Source organism: Chanodichthys erythropterus, chromosome 9 (assembly GCF_024489055.1).
Source record: "Chanodichthys erythropterus isolate Z2021 chromosome 9, ASM2448905v1, whole genome shotgun sequence".
Classification (NCBI taxonomy): Eukaryota; Metazoa; Chordata; class Actinopteri; order Cypriniformes; family Xenocyprididae; genus Chanodichthys; species Chanodichthys erythropterus.
The window spans coordinates 36,693,136-36,715,122 of record NC_090229.1 but is presented as its reverse complement, the minus strand read 5'-3'; the positions used below and the strand labels follow the sequence as shown (position 1 = coordinate 36,715,122).

Sequence of the window (21,987 nt, the reverse complement as noted above, 5' to 3'; positions counted from 1 at the left end):
CAGTTCATGTGACTACAGTGGTTCAACCGTAATGTTATGAAGCGACGAGAATTCTTTTTTTGCTCCAAAAAAAACAAAATAACGACTTTATTCAACAATATCTAGTGATGGGCAATTTCAAAACACTGCTTCATGAAGCTTTACGAATCTTTTGTTTCGAATCAGTAGTTCGGAGCATGAACCATTTGAAATTTCGAAATGTTTCGAAACATTTATGACGTAATGAACCCTTGTTTACTGAAATTACATGACTTTTGCATTTTAATACACGCTCCGAACCACTGATTCGAAACAAAAGCTTCGAAGCTTCATGAAGCAGTCCTTACTTTGATTTTTTGGTGCACAAAAAGTATTCTCATCGCTTCATAACATTAAGGTTGAACCACTAGTCACATGAACTGATTTAAATATGTCTTTAGTAGCTTTCTGGGCATTTGAAAGTGTTAATTATCTTGCTGTCAATAAAGGACTCACTGAGTCATCATATTTTATAAAAAATACTTAATTTGTGTTCTGAAGATGAACAAAGGTCTTATGGGTCTTACATGAGGGTGAGTAATAAATGACAGAAATTTTCACTTTAATATTATTGAAATATTAATTAATTCATGAAATGTTAACAGCATATTTAGCTCCAATTTCATACCAAAACTAAAAGGAAATAAGTGAACATATTTTAAAATGTAAAGTGTATATATACAGTACTGTTCAAAAGTTTAGGGTCAGTAAGTAAAAAAAAAAAAAAAAAAAAAAAGACTACTAATCCAAATACGCTGAATAAAAGTAATGATTTAGGTATATAAGAAATTTTAAAAATCAGAAATTAAATTGATTGAAAGTGATCGTAAATACATTTTATAATGTTACACAAGATTTGTATTTCAAATAAATGCTGTTCTTTTGAACTGTCTATTAATAAAAGAATCCTGAAAAAAAAGTTATCATGGTTTCCACAAAAATATGAAGCAGCACAACTGTTTTCAACATTAATAATAATCATAAATGTTTCTTGAGCAGCAAATCATCATATTAGAATGATTTCTGAAGGATCATGTGACATTGAAGACTGGAGAAATAATGCTGAAAATTCAGCTTTGATCACAGGAATAAATTACATTTCACTATATATTCAAATAGAAAACTTTATCTAAAAAAAATTAAATATTTTTATCAATTAATTGCACCCTTTGTGAAACACTAAAAACTGACCCCAAACTTGTACTATCTTGAATTGCTGATTTTAAATGTTTAAGTAAGTTTAAATATATATTTTTAAAAATCATTGTATTACAGTATTATAACTATTTTTTGTCTTTGTGCAAAACATAGTTTCTTTTTTTTTTTTTTTTGACGGTGAGATTCATATATGTACATTTTTGCCTCGATCACATTTTGATTTTGAAAGATCTTTTCAAAGGACATACAAGGAGCCTGTGATTTCCACTACTGATATTTTCAGTTACACCCATTGTTTATACAACCATATTTCATTCTCAGACCAAGTACTGTGAGATGATTGTCATAGCGTTGGTTGTGCTGGCAGAGCTCCTGAAATGATCTTCATCTCAAAAAGGAAACAAACCTCAGAGCCAAAGCATTAGGAATATGTGTTGGCAACCACATTACACTAACATGAGCCAAATTCTGTTTTTAGCGTTTTGAATAAATGAAGTATCCTGGTGCTGATAAAAGTTTTGATCAGAAGAAGAATCTTGTTTTCATGTTCATCAATTTTACACTGAAGTACACTGACAAATAATCAAGGTTTCCTGCTCCAAAAATGCTGTTTTACATGACATGGCCATTTTAATTCCTATTTTTTCTTTTTTGTCCCCCCAGGAACTGACAGACCTACAGAGAGATCCACCAGCCCAGTGTTCTGCAGGTCCGGTCGGAGAGGATTGTGAGTATATCACGAACAAGTTTATGATAATGTGTTACTATTTGAATTTATCAGATGATATTCACATGTGCTATCTTTAATAGATTGTGCAGTAATAAGCATACATTGGATCAGTTTTCACTCTGCTTCAGTTGATTTAATGATTCATGTTTTCCAGTGTTTCACTGGCAGGCAACAATAATGGGGCCGGTAAGTTGCTGTTTTTTTCTGCCTTATTCTTTTCAAATAACAGGGTTCCCACAGTCATGAAATATCAGGGAATTGTGAGTTCCAGACCTGCAAAAAAATCTATACATTTAAGATTACCAAATTACCAAAAGACTTTTCTAAAGTCTTAAAATTCAGGGTTCCCCGGTGGTCCTTCAAAAGTCTTAAGTTCAGTTTGATCAAATTTATATATATCATAAATATCTTTAATTGTGTGTTTTTTATTTTTGACTTTGTTAAATATTCACATTCATCAAGGTATCGTTTGCAGGGAAGAGAAGCTATTTTATCCTATTGCATGATAATTTGGTGTTTTCACTTCAGTTTTGTAGAATTCCATTCACAATGTTGATCTGGTTACCATGAGAACAGTGTCACGTGCTCCTGCTTCAGCCATCATATGGTAGAAAATGTCTAAATAAAAAAGTACTCAACAAGCTGACGGAAGTCGATCCATTTCTTTGTTGGAAGCAGTGTTGCTAATTGCTTTCAATTGAAAGTTGCTAAAACTGGTAGATAATTTTCTCTAGATGGCATCATAATGGCAAATTAATTGATCTATATAAATATGAATATAGATCAGTGGGCAAAATAAGAATCTTGATAAGGTTTGTCCATGAAGTTGCTAGATTTTTCCCTAAACGTTTGAAAAAAGTCTCAAAAGGGGCAGGGAAGTCTCTAAATCTAGTGACTAGGGGTGTGACGCGAGACTAAAATGTGACGAGATTTCTCGTCGAGGCGAAAAGTAGACTCGTGATGTTGCCATGACAGTAGGGTTGTAACGGTATGAGATTTCCACGGTATGATAACCGTCTGAGTAAATATCACTGTTTCACGGCATCACGGTATACGGTATTAAACAATCAATTTTTATTTATATCATCAATTAAAATGACCAATAGATTAATTAAAATGTTTGTTTTCTCTATTCAGATTTCAGTAATCAAAAACAATCAAACACATTTAATAAATGATTATGGATTAGAACATGAACAACTTTTATTAATAATTAAAATTCAGAAATTCTGCCTTGACTAATTCTTCTGGCTTTTATTTTTTACGATGAAAATGAAATTAACTTTTTTATTGTTATTTTGAGAAATACATTCTATTTAACAATCATAATAAATTTCAGTCAATTACTTCGAGTTAAAAAGCGGTCTTTTATTTTGACGGGATGTTGTGAAGAGCTTTGAGTTTCAGTGTATTTGATAATGGTTTTTCTCAAATAAAATGATGAAATGCTCATTAAGCGCTATCTCAGAGCAACCTTGGATATGTTTGTGTTCAAGTCCTCTGATAACGAGACGGCAAACACTGAAAAAACAATAGGAGCGTCGCACATACTTGAGTATGTAGTACAGGAAACGGCGCAGCTCATTCACGCAGACTGACACGCAAAACAAACAGATATATTTATACAGCCGTCTTTTTGCGCTTTAATATTCACAGACCCCGCCTAGACCATGTCACGATTTTATTTATTGTACAGCTCTGCTTTCGTTTTATTCATTAGTCCAACAAATCGCGCGTTTTTACCTGACATCGCTGCGTTATACTGTACATTCCATTTTCATGACTGGATTCCGGGATTCCTTCTCCATCACGCATATCATACGACCTAAGTTATAAACGGAACATACCTGCATCTACACGGATGGTGTTCTCGAATATAGGTCAACATGTTCGATGCGTTTCCTCCTTTTGCAGGTAGGCCTACTTTGCGCCCGCATTGTTTTTGGGATATCTACACTCGAGGACAGCCCTGCGTTTGTTTATCAGTATATCTAAAGTACTCCTATAATGCAAATTGTAACTTATTTTTCAACGGGACATAGAGATTAGAGATAGCAACTTCTGTCTCTGACATTGTCTGCTGTATGTGTGGAGCAAGTTTAGAGTGTAGTGAAGTAGAAAGTTATTGTCAAGTGAAATTCTGCGTCTTATTTATTTTTTTTACAATAACTTACCGTAAATAAGCAAATGTACACGATATGATAATTGTACGTGTTCATACCGTGATATATCGTCATACCGGTATATCGTTACAACCCTACATGACAGAGTGGTAGGATGATTAGGAAAGAATATGCCACCGCTACGTTTACATTACGCCTCCACTGTCGTGTAATTCAGTTGGATAACGGTCGCCGGCGCTCCATATTCACAGAGTTGAAAGTGAACGCGAGCGCGCATTCAAACGCAATTGCAATACCCCGCATTTTGAGAGCGACTCCCTGATGAATGCAAGTATCTCTCAATATGAAAGCTATTTTAGGCTAGGCAGTGTAGTTGTAACCATCTCTCAGCTCTGTATCAAAGAAAAATTTGGTCTTCTTTGCACTTTGAATATTAAGAGTGCGATTATGGTTGCACTTAATGTAAAATGTTACCATAAAAATGAATAACGGTTTTCTCTTAATCTTAAGCACAAACAGTAAGGTTTCATTTGTTAACATTAGTTAATGCACTGTAAACTATGAACTAACAATGAATGACTATTTGTATTAACTAACATAAACAAAGATGAATAAATACTGTAGCAAATATATTGCTCATTGTTAGTTTATGTTGGTTAATACATTAATGTTAATAAATGAGACCTTATTGTAAAGTGTTACCATTTTTATTTATACTAAAACTGATTTCTATGATCAGTTTGTGGAAAGGAGTTCAGTTAGGAGGTCTAAAGTTGTAGAAGCTCATAAATCATGTACAGTAAGGTCTGAAGAGACTGAAATCATACAGAAGAGAAGTCAGTCAGTTGAGTTTGTGGCAAAACCTTTTACAGTACTTGAGTTTTGTTGTCTTTTACTGCATATGATAATTCATATTCAGAAAGTAGAACTGAAATGACATTCATTACAAGATGATTAGTTAAAACATTTCAAATACACCTGCAGAATATTTTTCTAGTCATGTATTTTCTTAAAAATAGTGTGTAAAAATCTCATCTCGTGAACTCAATCTCGTGTCTCGTCTCGTCTGGTGAGATACCTGTCTCGTCACACCCCTACTAGTGACAAAATCGCTAAATTGGCAACACTGGTTTTAATGTTGTCTTTGTAAATCTTCACTTTCCCATATGGCCACGAAGGAGAATCGGAGGAGAATCGGAGACAGACATCGACACACTGTTTTTTTTTTTTTTTTTGTTTTGTTTTTTTTTTCTCAAGAAATGACAACCAAAATCAAACCCATAGAAGCTTGTGAACAGTTTTGAAGTGGCTGTATGCAAGTTATACTCATTCACAAGCCGAGTGAGAGTCATACTCGCAAATGTAACCAAACAAAATACAAAACTTTCAAAAACACTCAGCAATGTGATTATGTTGAGTGATAGTCAGTGGGTTCAATCAGTGACATTATTAGATTTGCACATTGCCCACAAGCTAGATATTAAACCACTAGACTAGCCCATCTAGCTATCTGATCGTCTAACAATTTTGGAAATGATTATCATTATTGTTATTATTTCAGATTTGTGAAGTCTTGGTAAGGCTGTGCACACACTCAATATCCCCCTTTCCAAGTCTGAAAAAAATATACATAGGTTTTCTTAAAAGTTCAAATGTATCAGAATTTGTTTGTCCTTTGTTTCATGTATGACTATTGGGCATCTAACATAATACATAATATGGTAAATGTAGTATCCAAATTATTTAAAAAATTGCAAATTTTTCACAAATTTCTGGAAATTACCACCCCAAAATCAGTCAGTTTAGCAGTTGAATGTGTGCCCCAGCCTGTTTAATTAAGGAAAAGAATAAGAGATGCATGCTTTATTTTGAGATTGTATGTTCTGTGTGGATGTACTGCATTCATTTTATTTGTGCAGGTCTTAAAAAAGGTTGCTGCAGATACCCTGTAAAATGTCATAGGAAATTCATTGGTCAAATCTGTGGGAACCCTGAAATTAACAACAAAAAAAGTTATTTAATTATTTAAAAGGGACATATTCAACACTTTTGTAGCATTTTATTTTCTACCAGAAGTCCACTTAAAAATGTAAATGAAAAGTTGCTTGCACCAGAAAAAGTAATTTAGAGAACTAAACAGGCTATTGTTACACTAATACCATTGTTACTGTTCCTTTAACACTTCTATATGTAAAAAGCCTCTGTTCTGATTGGCTAACCATTGTCTACATGGTACATAAACCTTTTTGATTTAGAAAAAAAAGCTAAATGCTGTTGTGAGATGCCTTCTTTAAAGTCAGAATGTTACAAAGTGTTTGAATGAATTTGTCTTCATCATTTATATATTAACATGTAAATTGCAGTACATACATTAAACTGTGTCCTTGGTTTTTAGAATGACAGTCCATATCAAGGAGGGGTTTTCTTCCTTACGATTCATTTCCCAACAGACTACCCATTTAAACCACCAAAGGTCAGTTGCATTATGGTATTCATTGTGTTTGTAGACCATTAGTCATATTCGAATGAATGTAGTGGTTTGTAATGTTGTGATCAATACTCTCTGCATTGACTGACAGGTCGCATTCACAACAAAAATCTACCACCCCAATATTAACAGTAATGGCAGTATTTGTCTGGACATCCTGCGATCTCAATGGTCACCTGCACTTACTGTATCCAAAGGTAAGTTTCAGGCAGCATCTCAAAGCTTGAAACAATCACTCTGAATTTGAAAAAAAAATGCCATTTTAATAGTTAAAAGCATTCATACATTTATGTATTGGAGCCCCATATAATAATAACTATATAGAATATATTGTGACATGATCAAGCAATATCACATAAGGACGCTGTTGTTCTGATGTCAGTTGTGGGAACAACAGCACTCTTGATGTTTGATATTATGATACAGCTAAAATTACATGTTATAAATTATGTATTGTATGGTAGAATGCATTTTCTCTAAGACTTCGTCTGCAATACTGTTTTGCTGTATGAACACATTACTACATCAAGATGTATTAGTGATGATAATGTGACAAATTTTCCAATAAAATATGTAATCTTTGCTGTACTTTAAACATTACTTAAAGGGATAGTTCACCCAAAAAATGAAAATTATCCTATGATTTACTCACCCTCAAGCCATGCTAGGTGTATATGACTTTCTTCTTTCAGACGAACACAATCTGAGATGTATTAAAGGTGCCCTAGAATCAGAATTTGAATTTACCTCGGCATAGTTGAATAACAAGAGTTCAGTACATGGAAAAGACATACAGTGAGTTTCAAACTCCATTGTTTCCTCCTTCTTATGTAAATCTCATTTGTTTAAAAGACTTCCGGAAAACACTCGGATCTCAACATAACACCGACTGTTACGGAACAGTCGGGATCATTAATATGTATGACCCGGGTGTGTCTCATACGTTCTGAAAAGTGAAGCCACGGGCTCTTTGATCGCCCCCTGGAGGCTGGATGCAGTACAGGTCATAAACACTGCCCTCAATGCAGTCGAATGAGACTTCAGTGAAAACTTAAAAATAAATTCTGCTTCAAATAAAACTTTCTGAAAGATGGTTTTGGTCATTTAAGGTAGTTGTTATCACACTGATATATATTCAATTGTTCGTTTTTTTGATGATTTAGATTTTAGCTAGCAATTTGATGCTATAAAAACGGGGCGTGTCGTCATGATTCGAAGTTGATTGACAGCTTGTCTGAGGACTGTCGGAGCTTCGAGGGGAGATTGAAGATGTATCAACTGTTAATTTTCGATTTATTTGTCATTAACACCAACAAAATGAGTTGTTCAGCAGTAAACTGTACTAACCGACCTACAGGATCTGACGGATCACTGAACTTTTTTTCTGTAACATCAAATATGGGCGTTATAAGCCAATTAATAAATGTTATTAGTTAAGATAACACACCTAATGTTAACCATGTCGGGAAAAAGCAGGTGATCGTTATCTGGCAGTTACTTATTATTTTTATGGGTATAAAATAATAATTAGCAGGACAAAACTAATGATAGCTTACTCTAATTACAGCAATCGATCTCCTGTAACGTTAGTTGAACTTGGTTTAAAATGGAAGGACCGTTTCTGACTATTTAGAGTTGTTTCTAGTGGCATATTATATTGAGTTTATCTACTGAATTTGCGGTTTCAAAAATATTATTGCTCTAGAAACAGAATAGCCTATTATTTTATAGGTAGACTTTTAAATTGTGTATAATTTTTATAGTCTATTTAAAATTCATGAATGATGACGCAGTCGTCTGGGCGGAAGTTTGATATCGCGCCTCCGGCTCAACTGACGATTCCTTCTGCGCATGCCCAGGCTCCAAACTTTTTTTTTTTTGACGTATTGCGTAACGTGTCAGCGCCCATTCATCAGCCCATTTTGGCTTCAGTTCAATACAATGGAAGGAAGCGACGTCGCGTCGTCCATCTTTTTTTACAGTCTATGGTATGACCCCAATATTTGCATAATGCCAGCCCATTCGACGCATTAGACAAGGAAAGGCAGTATTAACGTCTGGATCTGTGCACAGACAAGGTAAGCAAGCATGAACAACAGCGAAAAATGGCAGATGGAGCAATAATAACTGACATGATCCATGATATCATGATATTTTTAGTGATATTTGTAAATTGTCTTTCTAAATGTTTCATTAGCATGTTGCTAATACAATGTTAAATGTGGTTAAAGTTACCATCGTTTATTACTGTATTCACGGAGACAAGAGCCGTCGCTATTTTCATTTTTAAACACTTGCAGTCTGTATAATTCATAAACACAACTTCATTCTTTATAAATCTCTCCAACAGTGTAGAATTAGACGTTAGCCACAGAGCATATCCTCAAACTCACACAGAATCAAACGTAACCATCTAAATAAATACTTTACTCACATAATTCGAAGCATGCATGACGAACATCTTGTAAAGATCCATTTGAGGGTTATTAGCTGTGTGAACTTTGTAAATGCGCTGTAATATAGTCGACAGCTCGTGTGGCAGAGGAAGCGCATCTCTTAAAGGGGCCGTGCTGAAAAAAATCAGTGCATAGTTAATGATGCCCCAAAATAGGCAGTTAAAAAAATTTATTAAATCTATGGGGTATTTTGAGCTGAAACTTCACAGACACATTCAGGGGACACATTATTTTACATCTTGTAAAAAAACAATCTAAGGCACCTTTTAAATGTCCTGACTCTAGCAAGCTTTATGATAGTAGTGAATGAGGCTCAAGATTTTGAAGCCCAAAAAAGTGCATCCATCCATCATAAATGTAATCCATACGACTCCAGGGGGTTAATAAAGTCCTTCTGAAGTGAAGTGATGGGTTTTTGTAAGAAAAATATCTATATTTAAAACTCCTTTTCTCTTGTATCGAAATCCTTTAAATCCTTTAAAAATTCTCATTTTAGACTTTTAATTTGTGACCGGTGTTTTGCTTTGCTCTATTCGTCAGTATGTCATAAGTCAGGTCAGAGGTCACTTATTGGTTAATAAAGTTTTAAATATGGGTATTTTTCTTACAAAAACCCATCACTTCACTTCAGAAGGACTTTATTAACCCCCTGGAGTTGTATGGATTACTTTGATGATGGATGGATGCACTTTTTTGGGCTTCAAAATCTTGAGCCCCATTCACTCCCATTATTAAGCTGGGAAGAGCCAGGATATATTTTAATATCACTCCAATTTGTGTTTGTCTGAAAGAAGAAAGTTCTATACGCCACAGCTGAATCATCAGACTAGGTAAGCAAGCAAGAACAACAGCGAAAAATGGCAGATGGAGCAATAATAACTGACATGATCCATGATATCATGATATTTTAGTGATATTTGTAAATTGTCTTTCTAAATGTTTCGTTAGCATGTTGCTAATGTACTGTTAAATGTGGTTAAAGTTACCATCGTTTCTTACTGTATTCACGGAGACAAGACTGTCGTTATTTTCATTTTTAAACTCTTGCAGTCTGTATAATTCATAAACACAACTTCGTTCTTTATAAATCTCTCCAACAGTGTGTAATGTTAGCTTTAGCCACGGAGCACCATCAAACTCATTCAGAATCAAATGTAAACATCCAAATAAATACAATACTCACATGATCCAATGCATGCATGCAGTATGCATGACAAACATTTAGTAAAGATCCATTTGAGGGTTATATTAGCTGTGTGAACTTTGTAAATGCACTGTTTTATAGTGGGGCAGGGAGCGAGAGGATTTAAAGGGGCCGCACACGCTTAATCGGTGCATAGGTAATGATGCTTCAAAATAGGCAGTTAAAAAAATTAATTAAAAAAGATCTATGGGGTATATTTCAAAGACACATTCAGGGGACACCTTAGACTTATATTACATCTTGTAAAAACTGGTTCTAGGGCACCTTTAATACCAGGTGTGAACAGGGCCTGATTGGCTGTTTGTTCACTGTTTGTTTTGTGTACTGCGAAGCCTTGGCATTTCTGTCTAATAGCAGAACCCAGTGTGGGTGATGCTGTCAGACTGCAGTGATTTAAGAAGTGACCTAGTTTGGATGACTCCACGGGAAGCTGTCTGTGTTTTATGACAAACAAACACAGGAGAAGCTCCTCTTGCTATGAACACACAGCTTTCCAGCAGTAGAGATGATCAGGATATGTTTTGGCATTATATTGTGTTTTTAACGTGTTCACTTCCTTTATTTTAGTCTTGTTGTCCATCTGCTCCCTGTTATGTGACCCGAACCCAGATGACCCGCTGGTACCTGAGATCGCACATACATATAAAGCAGACAGAGAAAAGTGAGTAACCCTTACATATGCACACTTTAATGACACTTTTTTCATTAAAATGGTTCATGTTTATTTTTTGTTTTGTTTTTTTGGTAAATCCAGTGAATTCCATACAAATGAAAAGTAGTTTTATCTTTAAACTTGATGGACGTCAAGATTAGAACACATGATAAGTCTGGCATCAGTACAGTATTATGTAACAATTGGGTTAAGAACAAAAGACTCACAGTAAAACTAATGTAATATTGCAGATCATTCCAGCTCTAAAATCCGATTGGATGAGCCTCATTCAGCACTGTTGTAGAATAGCCAATACTTGCACATTTGAGAGTTAAACTATTTTAATCTGGCAGGATAGTTGTGACATTGCTTGTGAACAGTAAACACCTAAACTCCTCTCCATGTTACATTTAATAATAAGCTCTTCCTATTCTTGGCGTGTTTAGGGCACGTTAGTCTCGCATAGTCAGACCTTTGATGGCTCTATAGCCACTATGATTGGCCAAGGACCGCCCATTTAGGTAGGACTGACTGACGTGTAAAGTGAATAATAACAGCTTCAACATTGTTTAGGGATGAAAACGTCTCAGACCAGACCAGGGTGCGTTTCCCAAAAGCATTGTTCGTAGAGCTGCACGGTTACTTGTTAAAAGATTGTGATCTTGATATAAACACCCATGCGATCTTATTCATAAATGACAACGATTCTACTGTCTATTAAACCTTTTACAAGATCACATCAGAACATTCATACCCCTTTTCCACCAGCATGAACCAGGTGCTAGTTCAGAGCTAGTGCTATTGCCAGTTCGGAGAACCATTTAAGAACTGGTTTACCTTTTCACAAGCTAGAGAGCCAACATAGACCCAGGTCGTACGTCACTGTATACGTCTAATCTTACCCAGCAACGCTAGCGCAGCAGCACCAAGCTTGTTCAAGATGCATCGACTTCTTGCAGACTGATCGGCACATAACATCAAAGCACCGCGAGAGTAATCCAAAATCACAAGGAGTTGTATGCAGTGTTGGGTGTAACGCATTACCAAAGTCCCTTTAAGATGTGTCATTTCACTCGGCGGCCATCTTTGAAACGCCTCTCGGGCATCCTGGGCATCATGCAATCTCTTTGAATGGGGAAACATCAAATTCTCCAAAACTGTTCGCCAACCTTACAATTAAATTTCATATTTGAAATCAATGAAATCTAACAACAACCGGCTCATAAATTTAGTTTCTAAACGCTTGAATCATGACAAAAAAAAACTATTTTTCAGGCTGGATCAAGCTAATGCGCATGCACAGACCTAAATGCGCCTCTTCGGAGGCACGCGTCTGACTGTTTCTATAGAAACCGGTGATTCTAACGGCCGCTGAAGTGACGCGATGACTTTACCAGTCGGCGATTGGCTCTTATTTAGAAGGCAGGACTTATTCCGCTATATTGCGCGTTACACTTTCTCCCATTCAAAACAATACGAGTGACACGTCTTGTGGTATTCTATAGTCTTTGGCATTACTTAGTTACTGTAATTGAATTACTTATCCACTGAAAAAGTAAAGTAAGGGATTACTGTTCATTTTTAGGTAATTTAATTACAGTTACTTATAAACGTTTTGTTTGTTTATTACGCATAAACGTTCAAATACACACACAGTTATGTCAAAATGCCCGTCTTGGCGTATATTCGCATTGGTTATGTGAATGTGAACAGCATGTGTAACAGCATATTGTCTCCGTCCATTAGGTCTTAGTGACAGCAGCCTTTAAAACATGCTACTATCTTCTATTGGCTGTCTGTATTATAAATGATAATCAAACAACAAAAGAAAAGCTTTAATAAGGATTAATCTATATTGAATTTATACAATTTATGCAATTATGACTATGCAGATTTATTTTATATTTGATTATTCAGTTTCTGTGGTATTTTTACTGACTACTATTATGCTGCGTTAACACCGAACGCGTCTGGGGCGTCAAATTCGCGCCAGATGCGTCTAGTTGGACGCTTAAACATTTTGAAGTCAAACGCTTCAGACGTGCGTAAAATTCGCTCAATTCGCGCGTCTAAACAAAGTGTGTTCAGACGTGAATTTGCATCATGGGGAGGGGCTTTCATCTCTTTCTGCACAGATCCTCTGAATAAACACATAATCTCGTCAGTTGGAAACCTGTAGCGGCAATTTAACTCTTAATTTTACAACTAACCAGATTGTCTGATTTCTTCACGTATTCTCTTCCAGGCAAGGTCCTTTTTATTCCTGTCTCGATAAAAATATAATGACACATCATAGAGCTCAGGGCCACACAGAGTGACATCTTTGTTCTGGTCTTCACCACTGATCGCATCATAAACACGTTACTACCAAAGCAGCGTCCCTGATTGATTAACGCACCGTGAATTTACGCCAAAGTTCAGATTTTTCAACTCTGGCATTTGGGCGTCAGACGCTCAATTCACACGTCAGCCGTGTGAACGCTCAATTCTCGCGTCAATGGCCGATTCGCGCCGCGCTAGACGCTTGATTCGCGCCGCAGGACACCTAGACGCGCGTTTACATTGCCCCAGACGCGTTCGGTGTGAACGCAGCATTAGACCTACCTGGGAAAAATATATATATATTATAGTATGTTTTAATAAAGTTAAAATGTTTTAAAAAGTTATAAAAGGCTAAACTATTCCATGTTTGACTAAATTATTAAAAGAGTTTCCTTTTTATTGTCTATCAGGTCAGTGTTTATAGGGATTTTAAGAAGTAATTAGTAAGTTACTTATTGAGTAATTACATTTCTTTTCAGACAGAGTAATTAGAAAAGTATTTTAAATACAACATTGATGATGTAATTAGTAATTAATTACTTTTTTGAAGTAACTTACCCAACACTGGTCGTATGCTATACAAACGTTCCTGCGGCACTCCGATGTCACACGCCGATTGGTCCGCGCAGCTTCGATGCATCTCGAACAAGCCTTCCATCAACAATGGCAGACGTTGCTTTACTATTGATGCTCATGGCTTTACGAACCTACATCAGCATTTAAATGACGAATCCAATGCTTTTGTGCAGCTCGCCATAATTTGTGTAGACGGAGATTACAATTGAGCTACTATTACCTCACTATTTCAAAAATGTCACAAATTTCTGTTCGTCTTGTTGGTCACGGTAACCCCGCCCCCAGCCCCTGATGCAAACGGTTCTTACTTCTAGACCAGCAATGTTTTGGTGCCACTTAAAGGTGCTAAAGAGGATGTTTTTTTTTTATATACATTTTTGCAATGTTACTTGAAACTGTCTTTACTAACTGATAAAAGACTATTTATTAGGTGCACTGAAAGGAATAATAATAATATACATCATCTGTGCACGAGGTAGGGCCTTGTCAATCACTGCCGTGACGTTCCTTGTGATAGACTGCGGCTGCGCGCTCCAGTAACTTTCCACACTCCACAGGCGCCGCATGCAATGTTTTTGTCAGGAGACAGGAGTAACAACTACAGATTATGAGTTACCTGCGGTGAGTCCGACATAATGAATCCACTAACACGACACATCGAATGCCGGTGGTAAACAAACACTCGTTCCAATATTCGTGCACGAGTTTTGGGAGGCGTTCCCGCGAAATGAGCTGTGAAGGAGGGGGGCTGTTCTCACGCATGCGCTCATTTCAAAAACTCAGTAACAGAGTTTGGTTTCTCAGTCGACGAAAAGATCCTCTTTAGCACCTTTAAGAAACCTCATTTCCTGGTTGGTGCTGAGGGTGTCGAAAGACAAAGAATTGATTTGAAACTAGACTCTGGCTCTGAGCCACCACTCAAACTGCCTTGGTGGAAAAGGGGTATCAGATCTGTGTTGGCGCTGCCGCTGAGCCAGAGAGAGCAGTTGTCATGAATATGTATGAAACCGCTTCACAAACAGTCTTTTCAACCACACAGTATCATTATTTCTGTGGTAAAAGCATTCAGATTATCACAGAGGTACTGGGATAAAAATTTATAGTTCATATATAAACACTGATATCTGTGGCAGCGATCAAAATGGAGTGAATCATCTTTTGAATGTAACACGCATACAATGGTTATCAATTTACATCAGTAGGTGGTGACAAGTGACAGTTAAAAAACGTATTTGTCATTGAATCATTCCTACAAGAGATTCGCTGATTCATCCAGTATTCAAACAAGTTTTAATATTTAGGAGAGTCATTGAATCATTCATTCAAACCCGAATATTTTGTCAGAAAATCTAGTAAATTACATGTTATTTTGTTTAAAGGCTGGTTCACACAGAATGCATTTTTGCTGTTAAAAGCATGAAGACACAGGTCAGTAGAACGTAAAAAAGCGCAAGGTCTAGAGACGTATTTTTTTAAAAACTGAACTTAATTTAATTTGAGCGTGTTTATAGAAAGCTGTGTCATGTGCGAGAAGCTGCAAAAGACACGTGCGCAATGGTTAATGACGTCCGTGTAGTGCATTTATATTGAAAAATAATGGAAAAGTAGTGGAATGGAAAAACATATTTGAAACAAAAATATTTTGATTCTGCATTTATCCATAATTTATCCAGCTTTGAGTAAGTTGCTTGGTAGTAGTTGTATTGAAACACCCTGAAACAAAATCTCCCCATGAGGACAATAAAGACAAAGACAAGCAAATAAACTGAACGCTGGATTTCAAAAAGTTCACTTTCACTTAACGCAAAGCAGTCCAGCCCACTGATCAATAAAACTGAACTGTTGCTGGAATGACATCATAAGAGTGTGTCCTTTCTTTTCTCGCAGGTACAACAGACTAGCGAGAGAATGGACGCAAAAGTACGCCATGTGAGAGTGCCTGCGACTAAAACACTACAGAATCAAAGGGACAGAGAAACACGTTTTTACTTGTAACAAGAGGAGTAAAAATAAGTGAATGTTGAGGGGAGGGGACAACTAAACATCAGACCCTTGGAAGGGAAGCAGAAGGCGGAGGTGAGAGGCGCTGGTTGGAAATGTTGGCCGCTATGTGCTGAATTCGCTGTCATGTGCCGTTCTCCCAGACCCGCCGTCGGAACAGCTTAACCTGGAATACTCCAGGAAAACTGTAAAACCGGACAAACCTCGGGGTACCACAACCCAGGAAGTTAGACTTGTACTACTGTTAGTTCTATTATTACTGTCATTGTGATTTTCTCAGTGTTACTCGTCATCATTGTTTGTTAGTGTGCTATGTTTTGCTGAAACATCGGGATGAAGTTGGAATGCTGGTGACACGCACATTTCGCAATCTCATTGGAGTCCATATGGAAACCATCATTCTTTGTGTACTCGAACTCAACACACTTTCCATTTTAAAACAGTTTGCGATAGAATGTAAAAAGATATTTTTCGGGTGTCAGAAAGACCTTAGTGTAGTGTCTGTCTTCCAACTTCCTGCCATTTCAGTGTTATGAATGAATGTGATTAGGAAAAGGTTGTGTCCCTACTGAGCAAATGTGATTTGATTATTTTGATTTTTTTTTTTAAATGGAGGTCAAAAGTCAAGTGAGTCTACATCCTTGTGCTGTAAAAAAGAAACACAACGTGTCCTAACCAGACGTGATGGAATGCAACAATCGCCCATTTACCCTCATTTACTATTCTCTGCATTACTTCACTAATATGAAAGCGAGTGAGCGAATTCGGACACTGAAAAGCACCAAATGCCCACAGGAATTAATTCGTTTTGACCCTCGTACTGCATAGTTGTCATGGGACAAGTGCACTCAATGTCAACTATGGTTTCAGTCACCACTACAAATGTCTGTTCCCTCAAATAGTGCACTATATAAGGGTATAGGGGACGATTTCTGAGACAGCCAAGCCATTTGTCTGTCCACATGAGACGCAGCAAGGCTACAAGACAAGGGTTGCATTTAACTCCACTTCTAGACACTTGCGAACTTCCCTAAGCACTCAGGGGAATCCCCACCGCCATTTTGAAGTGTGTTCAACTTTGTCCAGTGGACGAGGGGGGCTTATTTGAACAGACCCTCAATTGCTCGATTTTGACAGAGGGAGTGAATCGACTCATATGTACGCGTCAGGTAGATCCATAGACCACAATGCAGCATGATTATGATGTCACAACCACATTGCAAGGGTTCCACCAGTAGTGGGCACTCATGCAACGTAAGCAATGACGTACATCCGAGTGAACGAGACGAAGGGAAGTTAGCCAAAGCCACTTGAAGGCAAGCCTGCAACCTAAGCTGAAAAAAGTACTGCTAATGCTGCTTTTATTTATTTATTTTATTTTTATTTTATTTATTTTTTTATGTGGGTGGGTGTCAATGGAGAGGAAATAGCTTATCATTTAATGGATCAATTAGCCCATCGGCTAATCTTCAGCATGTTTGCTCTTAAACATTCATTTTGGGTTTATCTATTTTTATAGTTTACGCCAACAAAAAATACTGTTTTATGAGAGAAGTCACGAACAATTGCATGGCAGGTATGATTCAGTTTACGAAACTACTAATTCATTTCTATGGTATCCGCTAGGGCTGACCGATATATCGCATGCGATTGTCACACGCATTTCGCCAGTAAAGCCGGTTCCCTGATTACCGCTAAATCTCCATCACCTGCTTTCAAATGGAGCGGCATTTAATAGACAGAGCCGTAGTTCACTGACAAGCTACGCAATATCGCGTTCATTATCGAAGGCGATACATCTGCGATATGAACGCGATATTGTGTAGCTTTTGATTAAATTTCCTATTTGAAATCCCAAATGAAATCTAACTCATAAATTTTATTTCTAAATGCTCGAATCATGACAAAAAAATGTATTTTTCAGGCTGGATTAAGCTAATGTGCATGTGCAGTCCTAAGTGCTCGTCTGTAGGAGGCCCACATCTGACTGTTTCAATTGCAACCGGAGCTTCTAATGGCAGCTGCAGTGACGCGATGACTTTACCAGTTGCCGATTGGCTACACAGTGACTGATACGGTCTTTTGTCTTGGAATACATGTTTGTTCAAAGTTTAAAGCTCTTGTTTCTTTTCAAGATCTGAGGTCTGTTATCCATTGTCGGTTTTATTATTGCTATTAAAGTCACACAAAACATGATATTCAGTCACAAATTAAACCTTTTAATACTGTACAAAACACATTCAACAGGTTTTGCACATGTGAAATTCATGAGGTTTTGGGAAGTATCAGACATGATCATTGAGTCGCCAATGGTGACGTTGAGGAGTAGAAACCATATTGTTAAAAAATAAATAAACGAGGCGTCAAGTAATGGCTGTTTAGCACAAGCACCGATAAACATGGAAATCAACAATGCTTTTCTCACGTGTTGCAGCATCGCGTCTCATTAGGACACTGTTATTATTATTATTATTATTTATTCGACATGAAATGTTTTTTTTTATTATTATTATTATTATTTGGTTATCATATCTCCATTTGACATATTCTTTATTTAATCTAGAATGTCATTATTAAGGTGGCCGTTCACACAGGACATGTTCTTGCTTTCCATTTGTCCTATATTTTTATCGATGCTCTGTGTAAACATGCGCCATTTTGTTTGTTTTAAAAGAATAGATCAATCATATGAACCTGGAGGAAGTTGAGCATATTTACATATGGACAAACATATAGTCTAAAAAAGCAACTGCATTTGAAAAGTTCCCTAAACTTGTTTTTATTGCAAGAACACGTCCTGTGCGAACGGCCGCTAACTTTAATTCACCTCAGCCGCATGTGCATGATATGACTGATGTGTAAGTATTTGTTTTGATAAGTATTGTAAAGTTGCTTTAGGAATCAAGGCAGATTTTTATACTTGTCTTAAAAATTCACCCAATTTGCTTGCAGAAAAAAAAGAGGGAGCAAAAATGCTGAATGGTGGGACTGTGTGTGTGTGTGGGGGGGGAGAAAAGAAATGCCACCATTTCTGCCAAATGTAATTATGCCCCTTTCAAATGTGCAGGCAAAGGGCACGACATAGCGTATGAATGCAATATTTTTCGGCTATTTAGCATTTATCTGTCTACAAGAGTGTAATCCTTAACTATCTTTAGATACTCTTGTTCCTGTAGTCACTAATATTACTAACTTTTGACAGAGTAGATGGTACGTTTGATGTATGACCAGCACAGGTGCTGGACTGAAGTACTTTTATTGTAAATTAATTTTTTTTTAAAAACACGCTCATCAACTCATGGCTGCCTATTTCGAGGTGGATGAAGATGTTTACACGGAGCAGAATGAAAAATATTTCATCACTTGTCTGCACTGGAGCTCGGAAGAAAGTCGCTTCTCAAACGCTCTCTGTTGGGAAAGAAAGTGTGAAGATCTCCTCACCCTCATTTACTGGTGCTGCTCTTCACAAGCCACATGGCTCAAGACTCCCTGAAAAGGGCTAAATATTGCCGTGATTATATTAAGCACCATATTTGTGTATACTGTCACTAAGAGAAATGACAATTGTGTCTTGTGGATATGCTTTTAAAGGGATAGTTTACACCAAAATGTGAATTCTGCTAATCATTTACTCACCCTCATGTTTTTCCAAACCCATTTGATGACTTTCTTCTGTAAAACACTGAAGGATACATTTTTAAATATGTTCATGCTGCTGTTTTCCATTCAATGAAAGTGGAAGGGTACTGTGAACTTTCAAGCTCCAAATAAAAAGTGCCATAAAAGTGATGTGTGATTTGACGGCATGTGGTCACCGTTCACTTTGGTTGTATGGAAATGAGCAGCTTGGACATTCTGCTAAACATCTCCTTCTGTGTTCCTAAAACAAAACAAAAAATGATGGTGCGCAAGTAATGACAGAATTTTTCTCTTAAATTGAATGGAATGTACAATTTTATGCCAACTTTTCCTGACAAAATGTTTCATTACTAAATGTGGCTCTCTGGTTGTAGAATGTTACGTTTATTTATTTATTTGCTATTTATTTGTCGTCTTCCAGTCATCAGCTCAAATGCAGTCGGCCTGGAATTACACGTTGCTCCTCTCTGGTGCTTCGTCTGAAGCGGCCAGTCGAGATGCAGTGGAGTTTTGAGATTGTGCTACAGTAAGGATATACAATGCAGTATAGCATGCTTTGCACTCTGATAGGCTTCAACATTTTTCCGCAGCTATTTGCAAGATATCAGGGATCTTTTTCCATTCTCGCACCTCCCCCAATACCCTCAATAAACCTTAGCCTTAACCATCAATGTATAAGCAGCTGTACTGTATACTTTGTGTTTTAACTGTGGATTGGTACTGTACTACTTTGTGTATCACATACACACGTACACAGAGCCATAATGACCTCTCCTTGCTAACCGTTTGTGCTAGAAAACCCTGTCATCTAACCAGCTCTCTCCTCATGAAATCGGACTCGGTACAGCTGAGACTAACCTCCAAGGTGTCAACTTTAGTGAATAAAGCTCCTTTTGTTTAATACATTCTCTTGGATTTATTGTTTGTACCACACCAGATATTTTCAGTATTTACTCTTTATCTACTACACTGTTCTTTGACCGCATTTATTGTGTATATAGGAGGGTGAATCTCACAGAACATGTCCAGGTCATATTTGCCTTAAAGGGTTAATTATGATTTCACATTTTTAACTTTAGTTAGTGTGTAATGTTGCTGTTTGATCATAAACAACATCTGCACAGTTACGACGCTCAAAGTTCAATGCAAAGGGAGATATTTTATTTTACAGAAATCACTGTTTAAGGACTACAACAAATGGCTGGTAGGGACTACAACAAGCTTCTTCCTGGGTTGGTGACATCACTAACCCTAAAATTTACATAAATCCCGCCCCCGAGAACACACAACAAAGGGGGCGGGGCCATGTTGGGCTGCTTTAGAGAAGAGGAAGAGTTGTTGTAGTCGAGTGTTGTTGTCATGCCGTCATTTTACGCCGGACTGCTTCACAAACGAGGGTCAATTCAACACAAAAGATGAACATGACGGCACATGCTAGTGGATGAGTTGAATCAACTCCACAGCAACTACATACATTTATCCACTAACCATTCAGAAACGTCTAAAAGTTGTAACTTCTTCCTGAGTCTCTCCATCAGTGTCGACTCCGGTTTGAACAATGTAAGGCTGAACACCGTTACTGACAATCCTCATTTTGGCTGCGTGAGATTCTCCAGCTTTGTTGTTGTTGAGCTGTTAAAGCTCCTCCCTCTTCTGGAAAGGGGGCGGGAGCAGCAGCTCATTTGCATTTAAAGGGACACACACAAAAACGGTGTGTTTTTGCTCACACCCAAACAGAGGCAAATTTGATTTTGAGCTGAAACTTCACATTCTGGAGACAATAGAGACTTATATTACATCTTGTGAAAGGTCCCCTTTAAGATAAAAAAAAAAAAAGTAGAGAATTACAATATACTGCAACTAATAAATTTTATTATTTTGCATAACAGAAAAGTAAGTATGTAACTTTTGTATCAATGTGGCAGTTTTCCCCAAGAATTCAAGGTTTAAGCTAGTCCCAGACTAAAATGCATGTTTTGAGCTGTTTTAACCAAAACCAACTTGCACTGATATAGGCCTATGTTATGTAAGTGCCATTGCTTTGTCTCAAGATACACACCAGTAGTTTTTTTTTTCTCTAGGGCATGTTTATAAAAGCTACTTAAATGTCCTAATTGAACTAAGGCCTAATCCTTAATAAGGGTTAGTTCACTTAAAAATGAAATTCTGTCATTAATTACTCACCCTCATGTCATTCCAAACCTGTAAGACCTTCGTTCTTCTTGGGAGCACAGATGAAGATCTTTTTGATAAAATCTGAGAGCTTTCTGTCCCTCTATTGACAGTCTACACAACTACCACTTTCAAACCCCAGCAAAGTCATTAAAGTAATCCGTGTGAACGAGACCAATAAGTATGAAGCATAAGAAAGTGTCTCCATCCACATCCATCCATCATAAACATACTCCACATGGCTCTTGGGGTTAATAAAGGCCTTCTTAAGCAAAGCGATGAGTTTGTGTAAGAAAAATATCTATATTTAACAAGTTATAAAGTAGAATATCTAGCTTCCGTCAGACCGCCTTCCATCCTTCCATTACCAGACGCGACGGTGACACACGATTTTATTTTAGAAACGGTTTCTATTTCTCCGTGATGTCAAGACTGGAACAACAACACA

At 37.0% G+C, this 21,987-nt stretch overlaps 1 protein-coding gene across 2 annotated transcripts in view; it reads left to right on the top strand.

Annotated features, from left to right (window-relative positions):
• Window positions 1–20,507, top strand: part of ube2d4 (ubiquitin conjugating enzyme E2 D4) — a 29,450-nt gene extending 8,943 nt beyond the window's left edge. Inside the window, exons 2-7 of one of the 2 annotated variants that reach the window (XM_067395503.1) lie at window positions 1,840–1,903; window positions 2,061–2,092; window positions 6,425–6,502; window positions 6,609–6,714; window positions 10,745–10,838; window positions 15,615–20,507. In XM_067395503.1, the coding sequence (XP_067251604.1) occupies window positions 2,084–2,092; window positions 6,425–6,502; window positions 6,609–6,714; window positions 10,745–10,838; window positions 15,615–15,660 (333 nt within the window). In that variant the 5' untranslated portion in view covers window positions 1,840–1,903; window positions 2,061–2,083 and the 3' untranslated portion in view covers window positions 15,661–20,507. The remainder of the gene's footprint in view (window positions 1–1,839; window positions 1,904–2,060; window positions 2,093–6,424; window positions 6,503–6,608; window positions 6,715–10,744; window positions 10,839–15,614) is intronic. The other variant, XM_067395502.1, reaches the window with a different exon arrangement.
• The last annotated feature ends 1,480 nt before the right edge of the window (window positions 20,508–21,987 follow it).